The 15,132-nt window shown below is 31.1% G+C and overlaps 1 protein-coding gene across 1 annotated transcript; it reads right to left on the reverse strand.

Annotated features, from left to right (window-relative positions):
- Nucleotides 4,003-4,872, reverse strand: LOC109353918. Its single transcript, XM_019596275.1, has one exon. The coding sequence runs from the start codon at nucleotides 4,870-4,872 to the stop codon at nucleotides 4,003-4,005; it is 870 nt and encodes a 289-aa protein (XP_019451820.1).

Consider the following 15,132-nt stretch of genomic DNA (forward strand, 5'->3'; position numbering starts at 1 on the left):
GAGCAACTAAATGTTCATGTATTTTAAAAGTATATATTATGATTAACTTTGATATATAAACTTACAACATCCAACAAAATATAATTTACCATGAGCATGTTTTTTTACAGAGGCTAAATCTATTTACATAATCACAAGGTCTCATATGTTACTAATTTCCATGCGTCTATTGGAAGGCACCTTTGTTGTACACGTACAAATCAGTATCTGATCATTATGAAATAAATATATATATTAATAAAGGAAAACGTTGGTTAAAATCTACCATTTGAATTTTGACCTCACCATTTGCACAAATCTTTTACCATTTGGCAACAAAACTTGTATTCATTAATTAGTAGTTGACATAAGCATCAACTACAAGGCCACATTAAATGGTTCAATGCGATTTGAGTTTGGCTACAACATTTTTCTTTACTTGAGAGTTGAGAGATACATCTTACATGTTCCAATGCTTATATATGTTTTTCTACAAAGATATCTCTAATTTAAACTTCAATGGATTTGTCATATCTATTAGTAGTATGTGTAAAAATTATTAGAACTTTAGAAAGAATAAAGAAGAGAGATATTGAAAGTAGAGAATTGAGAGAAGAGATTGTTAAAAAGTGATAATGAAGTGCACTTTATTCATCATGTAATTAAAGTATGCATACTAACTTTTATAGTAAGCCAACAAACTAACAAAACAGATTTTCCAATAACTACCTACTACTTATAGCAAGTTTGTATTTCTACACTACTTTTATACTTCAACACTTGAATTTTTGAATTATCCATTTCAAGATCCTCCCTTAAGTCAAGTATATAAGGGATTCAATTCCAATCTTCCTCCTAAGCCTTTGAAATCTTTCAGTTCTCAATGGCTTTGTAAACGGAGCTGCTAGCTGAACTTCAGTGCTACAGTGCATCAATTCTAACTTTCCTTTGTTCACCAATCTCCTTAGGTAGTGAAATCTCATCTCTATGTGTTTGCTTCTTTCATGACTTATTGGGTTCTTTGCTAAGTTGATAGCTGGATCGTTATCTATCTTCAATTGCAATGGAGTACTCACCTCAATTTGCATTTCTTTCAACAAATTTTCAAGCCAAATTCCTTGGCAGGCTGCATAGCAGCCTACTATGTACTCAGATTCACAGCTGGATAAGGCAATGACATCTTGCTTTTTTGAATACCAGGACACAGGAGCATTATTGAGCAATAATATGTATCCTGAAGTGCTTTTCCTTTCAATCAAGTCTCCACCATAATCTGAATTTGAGAAGCCACTTAATTTCAGTTTTGAACTCTGCTCATCATATGGAAATAGAATGCCATAGTTTGTTGTGCCTTGTATGTACCTCAATATTCTTTTGGTTGCCAACATGTGAGACATCTTTGGTTTGCACATGAATATGCTAAAAGTCCAACACTATAAGACAGATCTGGCCTACTATTGCATATAAATCTTAGAGATCTCATCATCTGTTTGAAGAGAGTTTCATCCATTGTTTCCCCTTGTTCATCTGCTATGAGTTTCAGATTTGTTCCCATTGAGTTGTTCACTGAGTTGCAGGAATCCATGTGAAACCTTTGAAATAATTCCCTTGCATATTTTTTCTGGTGCATTAATATCCCTGCTGCAATGTAGGTGAACTCTATGCCTAGGAAGTAGCTTAGTTTTTCTTGATCAGACATTTCAAATTCAACTTCCATCATTCTCTTGAATTCTTCAATTTTACTTACACTTAATCCAGTTATTAGTATATCATCAACATACAAGCATAAGAGTAACAATTATCCATCTTTGCTCTTCTTGGCATAGACACCATGCTCCATAATGCATTTTTTGAAGTAAAGCTTGAAAAGAAATGAACCAATTCTTCTATTCCAAGCCCTTGAGGCTTGCTTCAATCTATACAATGCTTTGTTTAGCTTGTATACACAGTGTTCCTTGTTCTTGACTATGAAACTAGGGGTTTTGTACATAAACATCTTATGTCAAGGGTCCATGGAGAAAGGTAGATTTTACATCAAGCTGTGAAAGTGACCAATTTCTTGCACAAGCTATGGCTATTACTAACCTTATAGTTTCAATCCTAGCAACATAAGCAAAGACTTCTATGTAGTCTAGGCATTGTCTTTGTAGAAATCATTTGGCAACCAATCTTGCCTTGTGTTTCAAGGCTGAGCCATCTGGATTTAGCTTGTGCTTAAAGATCCATTTTACTCCAATTTGATGCTTGTCTTTTGGAAGTTCAACCAGAGTCCATGTTCCATTCTTCTCAATGGATTTAATCTCTTCATTCATTGCATCCTTCCAAACAGTTTGCTTTATAGCTTCAAGGTCATCAATTGGTGTTGCCTCAACCATTAATGCTAAGTGAATTAGTTCCCCTACTGCATTGATCTGATTGTTTGAGTTGATCTCATAATCATTGAATCTAATAGGCATAGACCTTGGTCTTTGGGATCTTTGTGTAGAAGTACTTGTGCTTGAGATTATTTCATCTTCTCCACTGCTTCTTTCAGTTGATATTTCCTCTTTTGGTTCATTACTCATCCCTTCATCATACATAAGTTCAATGGTTAATTTTTTTAAGACTGGTTTGCTTTAGTTTCCAGTTCCACTTCTCATATTCTAGTATCATCACATCTCTACTAATTGTCACATTTTCTTTGATTGGATCATATTGTCTGTATGCTCCGGTAGGGTGGTAACCTAAAAACACTATTGGTTCACTTTTATCTTGAAGTTTGGTTCTCTTTTGATCAGGCACATGTCTAAATGCAAGTGATCCAAATATCTTGAGGTGACTGATCATTGGCTTCTTCCCTGACCAGACTTCAAGAGGCACATTTCCTTCAAGTTTCTTTGATGGACACCTGTTTAAGATATAGACAGAAGTAGACACAGCTTCTGCCCATAACTTTTGAGGTAATCCCTTCTCCTTCATTAAGCTTTTGGCCATGTCCATGATGGTTCTGTTTCTCCTTTCAGCAAGTCCATTATGATGTGGAGTATAGGGTGTTGTTGCCTCATGCTTGATCCCATTCTTTCTGCAGTAGGATTCAAACTCATTTGATGTGTACTCCCCTCCTCCATCTGTTCTGAGGATATTTAAGTGCTTTCCACTTTCCTTTTCTGCCATTGCTTTGAAAGCTAGCAAGGATTCAAACACATCACTTTTGGCTTTAATTACATCCAGCCAAACCATCTTGCTGAACTCATCTACAAATATTATGAAATATTTGTTTCCACCCAAAGAAAGTGTCTCAAATGGCCCACGTACATCAGAGTGTACCACCTTTAGTACTGATTTGGCCCTCAAGTTTGCTTTTGTTTTGAATGAGTTTCTAGTTTTCTTACCAATCAAACATAACTCACATACTTTCTCTGGTACAATTATGATTGGGATTATTGTGACCATGTGCTTTGATCCTAGCTGATGCAAGCTTTTGAAATTTACATGCGCAAACCTTGAGTGCCATAGCCAACAATTATCACTTGTTTCGATGGTGCTCAAGCATTGTATCTCAGCTGCCTTTATGTTCACTTGAAAGGTTCTATTTCTTGTTATCTTGCTTCTAATGATTAGCTTATCATTGGAGTCGAATATATCAAGTTGATCATGTTTCATTAGCACCTTGAACTTCTTTTCTACCAACTGACCTATGCTGAGCAGGTTACATTTCATGTCAAGCACATATAGTACATTAGAGATAATGGCATTAGCTTCATTTTGTCTCACAATGGCTACATTGCCTATTCCTTTTACTGCCAAGGAACTGTTATCAGCAAACTTCACCCTGCTTCTTTTTTATAGATCAAGGTCAATCAGCCACTCCTTGTGCCTAGTCATGTGGTTTGAGCATCCTGAATCTAGATACCAAGATTCAGCTGATGTGTTTTCTGTTGATGTTGTTACCATCAGGTTTAGAGGTTCTGAATCAGATTCCTCTTGTGTTATGTGAGCTTCTTCATAAGTTCTTGGTTTTCTTGTCTTATCACTAAGACATTACTATGAGTAATGTCCTAGTTTGTGGCAATTAAAACATTCTACTCTCCTTTTTTCTATTCTCTTATGATTCTGATTAGTCCTTGATCTTCTTCTTCCATCAGAGGACTCAACCCACTCAACGAAAGGCTTGGTTCTATCAAGGTTCAGCTGCCCTCTTTTGTTATGCCCTTGTTTTCCCTTCCACCTATCGTATTTCTTTCTTTCTTCTTTATAGTGAGTTGATTTCAGTGCTTGTTCTGATCTTTTGGTTGGACATCTGTCCAATATCCTCATCTCATGAGCTTCTAATGAGCTTTGAAGCTCTTTTATCTTCATCAATATAATGTCTTTGGATTCCTCTATTGCCACAACAATAAAGTCGAATTTTTGGGGCAGGGACCTCATGATTTTTTCAATGATCATGAGGTATGTTATAGATTCTCCATAATTTTTCATCTGATTGGTTATGGTTAGAATCTTGGTGAAATATTCACCAATCTTATCACCTTCATCCATATACAACAACTTATATTGCTTCCTAAGAGTCTGAAGCTTTACCTTCTTGATTTTGTCTCCACCTGCATGGCTTCTGATTAGAATATCCCAGGCTTCTTTTGCAATGCTTGCATTTTGGATTTTTTCAAAGTGAACATCATCTACACATTGGTGTATTAGGAATAGAGCATTGTTGTCTTTCTTTTTTGCCTCTTTATGTGTTGTTCTTTGCATTTTTGTTGCCTCTGGATACAGAGGGAAGAATCCATCTTCTACCACTTCACTTACTTCTTGGAAGTTGAATAACCCTCTCATTTGAGTTCTCCACCGATCCCAATTTCTTTCTGTGAGGATAGGGAGACCCATAGCTGGTAGATTGCTTCCATTTCCCACCATTTCTTACTTCTACAACGATTTCAACAAGTGTTGTTAAAACCGTATCGGTTATCAAACTGGTCAGGGTAATGGTATAGTGATACAGTGGTTCAACCAGTGATTCAGTAATTAAACTGCATGTCGGTTAAACTGGACATATCAATTTATATTTATATATATATAAACCTATAAAAAATTCAAATAGGTAGATACTCAAATTTATAATTCATTTTCATAATCTACTCAAAATTCACATAAAGAAACAACTTTAAGTCTTTAACAAATTCAAAGTCTAGATTATAAAACATATATCAATCCAAAAGTATCACTTAACAACCGCAAAATATAAATAAATGACACAAGTTAACAACTCACTCTACAAAACAAATAAATTTGGAGTTTTAACATTTAACACCAATGAGTCAAAGTTGTCTCATATCGAGATTATATTTTTGTACCAAATCCTATCTTCAGACAGTACTCCAAGATTACACAAATGTCATTGAGATTACACATGAATGTTAGGAATCAAAAAGTGTAATCTAAGTATATCTTGGAAGCATATGCCTAGAAGTGTTAAGTTTTTAAAAAAAAAATATGTGTATAAACCGACCGGTTCACCGATTTTGACTAGTTTTGACCGGTTTTGATATTTGGCTGGTTCAACATCTATACTGTATCGGTTAGGGGTCCGGTTCACCAGTTTTCCGATCGAACCGGCCAGTACGGTACGGTTTTTACATCATTGATTTGAACAATTATTGGCACTTCTTGCACACTCCTTCCACGCCGTTATCTATTTCAACACCTTTTAAGAGCACCCAATCCACACACAATGAATTTCTAGGTTTTTCTTACTCATGACAAGAAATTTTTTCTCCGGGATGTGAACTAGCTCTTGATATCAATTTTATTAGAACTTTAGAAAGAATGAAGAAGAGAGATATTGAAAGTAGAGAATTGAGAGAGGAGATTGTTAAGAAGTGATAATGAAATACACTTTATTCATCATGTAATCAAAGTATGCATACTAACTTTTATAGTAAGCCAACAAACTAGCAAAACAGATTTTTCAATAATTGCCTACTACTTATAGTAAGTTTGTATTTCTACACTACTTTTATACTTCTAACATTTTAATACTTGAATTATTTCTTTCAACAGAAACATGTACTTAAACAAATAATTGCCACTGTTTTGGACACTTTGCTACCATGAATAGTGTTATGATATTATTGGATTCATGTCTCCGACTTTACTTAATAAAAATGCTTGGTTGTTAATGTTTGTCTTAAAGGAAGTACTAAAGAGCACCAAGGCCTTGCCAAATACATATAAAAAGGAACAGGGCGAGATTAACATTATTTGACAACAAAGTTAAATTCTAGATTTAAACCCAAAGAATTGATGATTGTTATCATAGAAACTGCAATGAACTTCTAAGTTGTACTTGTATCCTAACATTGGGTTCAGAAGCAAACAAAAAGTAAACTGAGGTAGCTGCTATTTTCAAATTGTCAGAACCAATTGGCATGGGCACTATAAAAATGCCATTACAGTGCGAACAGTAGAAGCAAATTCAAGATCAAAATGAAGTTACCAAAACATTGTATTCCCATTGAGCTGCTTATATGATAATAGCATAAGTATTACTCTCCATGAAACTAATCCTATTCCTTTCTTTTGTATGGACAAATTTAAATCAATAATCATAATAATCATTAAAAAAAACAAGCGAGCCAGTCCATTCTCTCAAATAACAGAAAATGGTAGATTCTGCATCATAGGATAAAATATAGATTAATTCCAAGAGGAAGGGGCATGTTAAAGAAAATCACAGGCGAAACGATTAAGAAAAAATAAAGATAAATATTTTGTCAACAAATATATAACATTAAGTCGTTGTGTTGTTAGATTCATGTCCCAGACTAATAGGATTAAGATTTTGTTGATGAAGTGGTCATAAAATAGGGCCAGCGCCTATGCTCTGCCTAACCATAAATGATTGTTATAAAAACAAATTGCATAACTTGGAAGATGAAGGCCTATCCGATTGTCACGTGAAGGACTCCTCTCGAGACAGGAGAGGTGAGTTGTTATTTTTATACCTCCTTCTAAAAATGAAAAATTCACTATATTATTTAAAAGATAAAAGTGTCACTATACTATTTTGTTTTCTTTTACTTTTGTTTTAGTGTTTAGAGAGGATATTCATCATCTTTCCACATAACAATAATCATTTTTATTAATGGAGAGACAAGTATATGACTTTATATATATTTTTAATAATAAAAGTGTTATTTTATTGTATATAAAAAATAAAAATGTCTTACTATATTATTATTTTCTTTATTTTTTATAGTACCTATCTCTATGGAGAGGATTCTTACTCCTTGTCACATTACTTTAGATGACTACCTCATGAATCACAGCATTTGAGCAAAGAAGGAAGTTGCAAATGGATCTGCAGGTTCCAATCATTGTTTGTTCTAGAATCGCTAAGCCTACATTACAGCTATAATCTCTATAATAGTTATGACTAATTAGCTCTTTACATAGGATCACTCCACCTAAAGACAAACACTAAAGTCAAAATAAATGGGTTTATAGATATTTTGACCAAAGTTTTGACGTTCATATTTATTACTTGTCACCAATACATGTAAAAACAGTTGATGTGTTCACATTGTCAAACCATTACATAACCCATTTTGCTCATAAATAAACTAAAATAAATAAATAAACCCATGTATAGTTAAATGCTGAAAACATACATTATACCATATAAGGTAATGTGAATGAAAGACTTTTGAGTAACATGAATTAAATTATCACTTTTAATATTAATATGGAGAACTAGTTTAAAAAATTATGTTCAGATGACATGGTAGAAGTATACTTATTCATTCAAAGACTTTTTAGCCTTCATTTGGTTGAGGTGAATATGAGAGGACCAAAGAAGAGAAGAGAGAAAGTGAGAGAAGTTTATGAATCTGTTGTTTGGTTGTAGAATGAAACAGAGTAGAGAGAAAAATAGTATGGGTCTCTTCCCAAATTTCTTCTCTTCAACTAGGAGAAGAAAGTAAGTTGAGAGTATAAAATATTATGAAATGACTAAATTATCCCACCAACTTCACACTATCACATATATGTGCAAGGGCAAAATTATATATATATGAAGACTCACATTTTATCTTTTCTCTTTCTCTCTTGTTTCTCTTCTACAAAACAACTCCAAAACTCAACTCTATTTCTTATATCTTTCTTTCTACTCATAATCTTTCTTTTCATCTTCTCTATTAAAGTGAATTTTGTCCGTCATTTCTTCGTACAAAGATTTGTTGTTCCCAAACATGTCTCAAACCAATCATAATAAAACAAAAATAGAAAAAATTATGAATATTTAACTTTTTAACTGACATGATATATTTTGATTGGTATTGGGCAAACTTAGTACAACATACCCTTGTCTCATTTCTTCACACAAATTTACATCATTCCTTCCTTTAGCTTGTGGTGCCATGTACCTAATTTTACTTATCATATTACATTATCATATTACATGTATCAGATTTGTGATAAGTCTAGTAATAATAATGTAAAAACTTCCTAACGGCATATATTGGGTGCACACTAGAACCAATATTGTGTACCATGTAACTATACTCTAAGAAAGAGAAAGCTCCCCTAAGGTAAGATTGGAATGATGCATAGAAGAATTTACAATGAGACAGATTGAGAAAGGACTCCCTCAATTATTGTTGCTAGTAGTCATAGGCCCAGCCACTTAAAAACCAGGCTCCTCATCATTAAGTAGGACCTCATACCTCAAGAAAAAATGGGATGTTTAGGTGAGTCTGGCTACCATTATTTTTCATATTCTTTTGCCACCCTTTAAAGTGATAAATTATTCTCCATTTTTGGATTTCAGAGCATTCAGTCAATAAAGCTAATAGCTGAGTGCAATTCTGCTAAATTTTTGCAACTTGGGGCAATAGAATCTTGTCCACCACTATCAAACAAAAACTTATGGAGGCTGTAATATTTTTTACTGTTGAGACATGCTTTTATGTACTCTCCCTACTCTTTTCTTAAGGCAATAAATTTATTTGTCTAGTTAGACCTATATATTTTTCTAAAGAATAATGCTGCTCAATATATTACCTCAAATTCATACAAATTGTGAACTAGTCTCAAATATGACCAAAGGGAGCTGTGTGTTAAAAGTTGGAAATGTACATCACTCTTATTGATTAAAAAGTGTAGTGAATGACTATTTATCTATACTATATAAAAACAAAACATGAAGCAATTTTTGTTTTTCTCTTTTGCCCTTAACATTATTTAATTTGTACAAAAAAACCACATATTTCTATATAATTACCACCAACACATTAATTAAACATATATCTCACCTTAAATTCAACAATATAATAAACATTTAAAAAATTATAATAATAATGTAAACCAAACACAAAAACCACATTCTAATTCTAAAAAATGAAATTATAAAAATTAAATATATAGTATTATACAATATTGACAATGTTGACCGATATACACAAAATGTCTGTCGACACACTAGTTTATATAAAGGAAAAATGTTTGTGATCCAAGCTAATGAAAAATACAAAATTAACAAACTAACTTTAACTATTAAATGACTACCTAACTTCCTAACCACCTCACAAACTTATATGATAACCTCTAAAATATCATGGACTCCGCTCATCATTCAGAAAGTAACTACAAAAGGATAAGGAATGAAAAAACAGGGATGAATTGGATGGGGAAGAAAATTGAATATTTTTCTGTTTAGTAGTCTCTAAGTACATTCATTTATCATAGGCCACTAGTTGAACTGTGTATTAATTAAAAGACCCACCAGCAATAAGATTGAGCAAATCAAATTTTTTTAGCCCTTAGCTTTTGATGAACAATTGGCAGTTTCCATGAATATGGCAGATTATATAGCTTTTGATGAACAATTACTATCTTTATGCTTTCTGAATCTCACAAGTGATAAGACCAAAGTCACTGAACATTAATGAATCGAAAGCTTATGATATTGTTCATGTGTATATACACACGTATATATAAAGAATAAAGACACATCTTTGGATATTTTGTTGATAGCTTCTTTCTATGAGATAGAGTTGTGATTGGTAACTCTTGCCTTATCTCACATTTTAATATGTTTGATAGGGGAAAGAGTTTTAAGTATAATCAACGTTTTAAATTCAAGTCGGGAACAATAATTGAGGCCACAAACAATATGGTTTTAGTAGTCTTAATCCAATAAGTCGACATATATTTTTTCTAAAATACAGGATACGATATATTCAGGGATACATATATAAAATGTAATAAAATTACAAGTGTAAATCAAAATATCAAAAGTATAAAATATAATGGAAATTGTAAATCATTATCCTCCAAAATTCCAAGTACCAATACTAAAAAAATATAGTAGAATAATCTATAAAATTGACAAAACGTATCATATTTTATCCTATTTTTTATTTAATTTTTTAAATTTTGAATATTCTAAATATACGTATCATTCACGAATCTAAGTGTATCTATGTTGAATATGTGTCTAACACTAGCACGTGAGAATGTTCAACATATTCTTGCTTCAGATTTCTTAATTCTTAACAACAACATCATGAATTTAAAACCTTGGATGCTTATGTCTTGAGGTCTTGCCCCCAAATGGCCACATGCTAGTGTATCAATTTACCATGCTGCTTGTCTCCTCATTTTTACTAAAGAACTGTATATCTATCCCCACATCATATCCTCATTCACTGCAATGCAAAGGGGTCCCACTATGATTTATAGCCACACTGCAATGAAGGAATGAATGCATATAGGAAGGGAAAAATTGAGTCTAAAAGTTAAACTAAAGTTAAAAGGACTTCCTTAACTTAATGCACTAATCTTTGGAGAGTTTGGAGATGTTTGGCTTCAACCCTGTTATGAGAAACCTATTGAAAAACAAGACGTTGGTTTAGTGGTGTAAGTACCATATTGGATTTTCATTTGGACAAAAAAGTCAAATGTTTAATTTCTGAAAGAGACAATCACACATCCTGAAATGAGGTTATATGAAAAAAGAAACGTGTTGAAGATATCTCTATGTATTTGTGTTGAAACACAAACAAAACAGAAATGGAAACCAATTGAATCCCATGAATTAATGAGGATAGCTATTATATTTTATGAGTCAATTTGGTGTCCCATGAAAATGATGGAGAAAATTTTTATGTAGAGTATTATATGAAAATTCATGCAAGGAAAAAAATCTTTGAAATTTTGATGTGCATAAAAATATCTTAGCTTAGAAAAAACGAAAAGTAAAACAGCAAAGGTGGGACATGCCATATGTAATGCTCTCCATAAACCATGTTAGATAGTGTTGGTACATTTGTTCAATGAATCATTTAGTGACAAAGCTGAAGACAAAAATGAAGTCCTATTCCAGAATGAACTGTTGAATTTCAAGCTTAAGGACACCCCTTCTTCCAGCAACATTGTTTCAATAAAGAACCAAGAGCCGTAAATGTCTCTATCACATGACAATAGAAGTTATACATTTTTTGCTGAGTTGAGTTTATGAGAATGAATGGAAATTAAAAACTGAAGAATGATGAAATACACTTATCATCGTTAAAAGAGAAGTAGGGGATTTGGATTTTCAATACATTCAGCCACCTCTATTATAAACTATGTACCACTCTTACTAATGATTACTAAATTTAAATAAAAAACATTTTTTTAATGTTAAATGAATTTAATGGATACCACTCATTTAAAGTTCCTAATTCAAGTTTCAATTTTAAATAATGAATGTATTGATGAGATAAAAGAAAAAAATGTTTATATCGATAATATATTAGTTTTATATAGTATTATTGCATCATCAATCATTCATATGTAAATAATCATTAACTCTTTAAAAAAAGTAATACAAGTGAATAATGAGTGATATACTAAATTCTAAAAAAATATTTACATTGTTAACTTTCAAGCATTTTTCTCATGTTAAATATGTAATATTTTAGTTTTATGAATACATGTGAAAAGATTACAACGCTATAAAATTATTTTTTAAAATATCAGACTGAAAAAATAAATTTTAATATGTTAACAAAAATATCACATTAAAAGATTGAAATTTGAATATATTATACCCCATTATCTTAAAGTTTGTCTACATAACAGTAAGCCTCAAACTTGCATTGAAATTACAATGCAGCTTATTTCATAAGTAACGTTTGACAGTACTGCTAAGTATTTTAAAAACATATCATATTATTAATTAATAAATAACAAAATGATTATTATAACAAAATTTATTTGAATATATTTTATCAATTGTTTAAATGTAAATTCGATTTTAACTTTTTTAAATGGTTTTTGAAAAGAACAAATTACAAACTAAGATAGATTCATACAAAAATGGTAAGAGAGACAAAGTAGCTTTGAGGCAAAATAATTTGTATTCCTTATATATCAATCAACAACATGCCAATAATTTACAATGTTTTGACTGAGAGAAAAAATAGAAGCATTGTTAGTATAAGAGATTTTACATTATCATTATATCATCTATTATCCATATTTAATTATTATTGATTTCTAAATATAAATATTATAAATGAGTAATGAATAATGTATTGTATGTATAATTTTTTATGGGAAATATATGTAAATATCACACCTTTTGACTAAAATCAATTTATCGATCTATCCACATAAGACAATCCTATTAAATGGTAATAATAACAAAATAACTAATTATCCTTATTTAACAAAATAACTCCTTTCAGCTTGAATAGTGAAGGTCGGTATCAATGTTATGATAACCGGAATGAATTGGTGGTCCAATCGGTTTGACCATTGACCAAATTTGAAATGATTTTGATTTTTAGTCTTAACGAATGAGGGTTTGACCGCTTTAAATCAGAGAAATTTTAGTCCATTCGTGTTAAACCAGGTTGAACTGGAATAACTAAGAAGTGAATCGGACGGTTCACTTAAAATTAAAAAAAAAATATTACTCTAATGTTTTATTCTACTCTAGTCCAAAAAAGTTGGAGAAATGTTATTTCAATATAATTATTAATTATGTAAAATTTGTATTTATATATAACTATATATTTATAAATAAAAATGATTAATTATATATGAAATTACCCAATCCGACCGGACGATTTAGCCGTTTAAACTAGATAAACCTAATACGAAACATCTTTCAGTTTAATGTCCGGCTCAAGTTTCACAATATTGGTTGGTACCATTCTTAACATGCCCATGGGGTAGTAACATGAAGAAAGGTAATAAGTAAATTTCATATAACATAAAGAGAATAAAGTATTTCCTCATATAAGGAGATGACTTATCTTCATAACTCATACAAGAAAGGTAACAAGTAAATTTCATAAATGTTAGGACATGTCTTATTTATCTTTTTAAGAAGTTTTCATTTTAAAATATATTATAAAAGAGAAAATATGACACATCAAACATTGAGTAAAGTTAAGGAGATAAGTTATATCCTCGTATGAGGAGACAATTTATTCTCATAACATAAACCAATCTTAGAGCAAATGTTTAAAAGAGTGTGTTATAATGACTGCCACCAAAGTCACTCATAACCAGGATATCCACCTGAAATGGAGATGACATGTCCTAACATTTGTATTATGTCCCAATTTAATGAAAAATGTCAATCAATTAAAAAAAATCATAAAAACATAAGACAATTTATTTTTTGGTACTACCAAGGTAAGAGTGAAAATATGTTAGACTAAAGTCAGCCTTAAACAAGCTCAACCTATATAGCATGTAGGAGCCTAGGTATAGTCTGTTTAAATTTTTTTCAAAACATAGGTCTCACTTATTTAAAAGTCTAGCTTAGTCTATTAGTCTGTTTAAAGATATTTTATATTATATAATATTAAAATAGGTCATCATATCTACATTTAAATAGATAAATATTCATACTTTTAATTACTCTTCTAACTCTAACAATTAAATTATATTTTTATATTAAAATTATATATATATATAATACTTATATTAAAATTGTATAATGTGAATATATTATATAATATAACTAAATAGACTGACCTGTTGACCTTAATATGCATTTTGGATGGACTAAAGTTTGACCTGTTAAAGTAAATAGGCTTTTCAAAAAGTTTGAGTCTTATTTATTTATGAAAAAAGTATGGTCTGTTATAGACCAGGTAATAGGTCATTGATAGGCGGTGTGGCCTATTTCCACCTTTATGCCAAAAGATCCCCACCTTTTTAGGTAATGAACTAATCTCTTTCGAGGTTGTCCCTCCCAATAAGTGTCACTCACATGAATTGAACCATCAACCTCAAAGATTTAGTAGGGTCTTACATCACAAGATTAACACCTTATTAATTATTTTTTATTACTTAGTAAAATATGATGGCGTGAGATATAAGGTAAGAAAATTTTAAGACATGTCATTCTGGTTCATACATCTTAACAAAAAGAATTGTTCTTTTCATGATATTTTTTTGCACGAATCATATATAAGATTAAACTCATGTCACTTATCTATTGTGGTACATTTTGGACCACTCAGTTCAATTTACACATTTAACCCTGATCCTAAATCCATCATTCTAGGTAGTACTTTTTTCTTATATAACAAATTTGATTTTTAAGTAGAGAATAATTTTTGGTGTCATTGGCCTTCAAGAATCAATTGTCATTAACACTAAAATACTCAATTTACATCACTAATAAGTCAACAAATCCTTAGAATGATACTGACTATGAATCTATGATGGACCACACTTACATGACAATGTCACAATGTACACTAAATAAAAGCATTCGCTGTAATAATTTTTTAGAAATCCGAAAAATATATACCTTGATAATGTAAGAGTTTTTTATACTATTAGTATATTATTCATCATATATTTTTAATGATTATTAATTTTTAAATAAAATTAATATAAATGAATGATAATAATACACTGACTTTATATAAATTTTTATATTATCAGTCTCACTCATAATTTTTTATATATTATTTTTGGTCAATGCACGTACCAAAATAATTGACCCATGCCTACATCCTTAAATCCATCATGCTTAGTTATATAATCACAAATCCAATTTTTCTTCACTGACAAAACTGTACATCACTAATTCTTAGGCAGCAAAAAAACTGGAAAATTCATGGGCAATTTCGTCATTCCAAAGAAATTTAGCTGGCTGCTTCTGTG

Source organism: Lupinus angustifolius, chromosome LG08 (genome assembly GCF_001865875.1).
Source record: "Lupinus angustifolius cultivar Tanjil chromosome LG08, LupAngTanjil_v1.0, whole genome shotgun sequence".
NCBI lineage: Eukaryota > Viridiplantae > Streptophyta > Magnoliopsida > Fabales > Fabaceae > Lupinus > Lupinus angustifolius.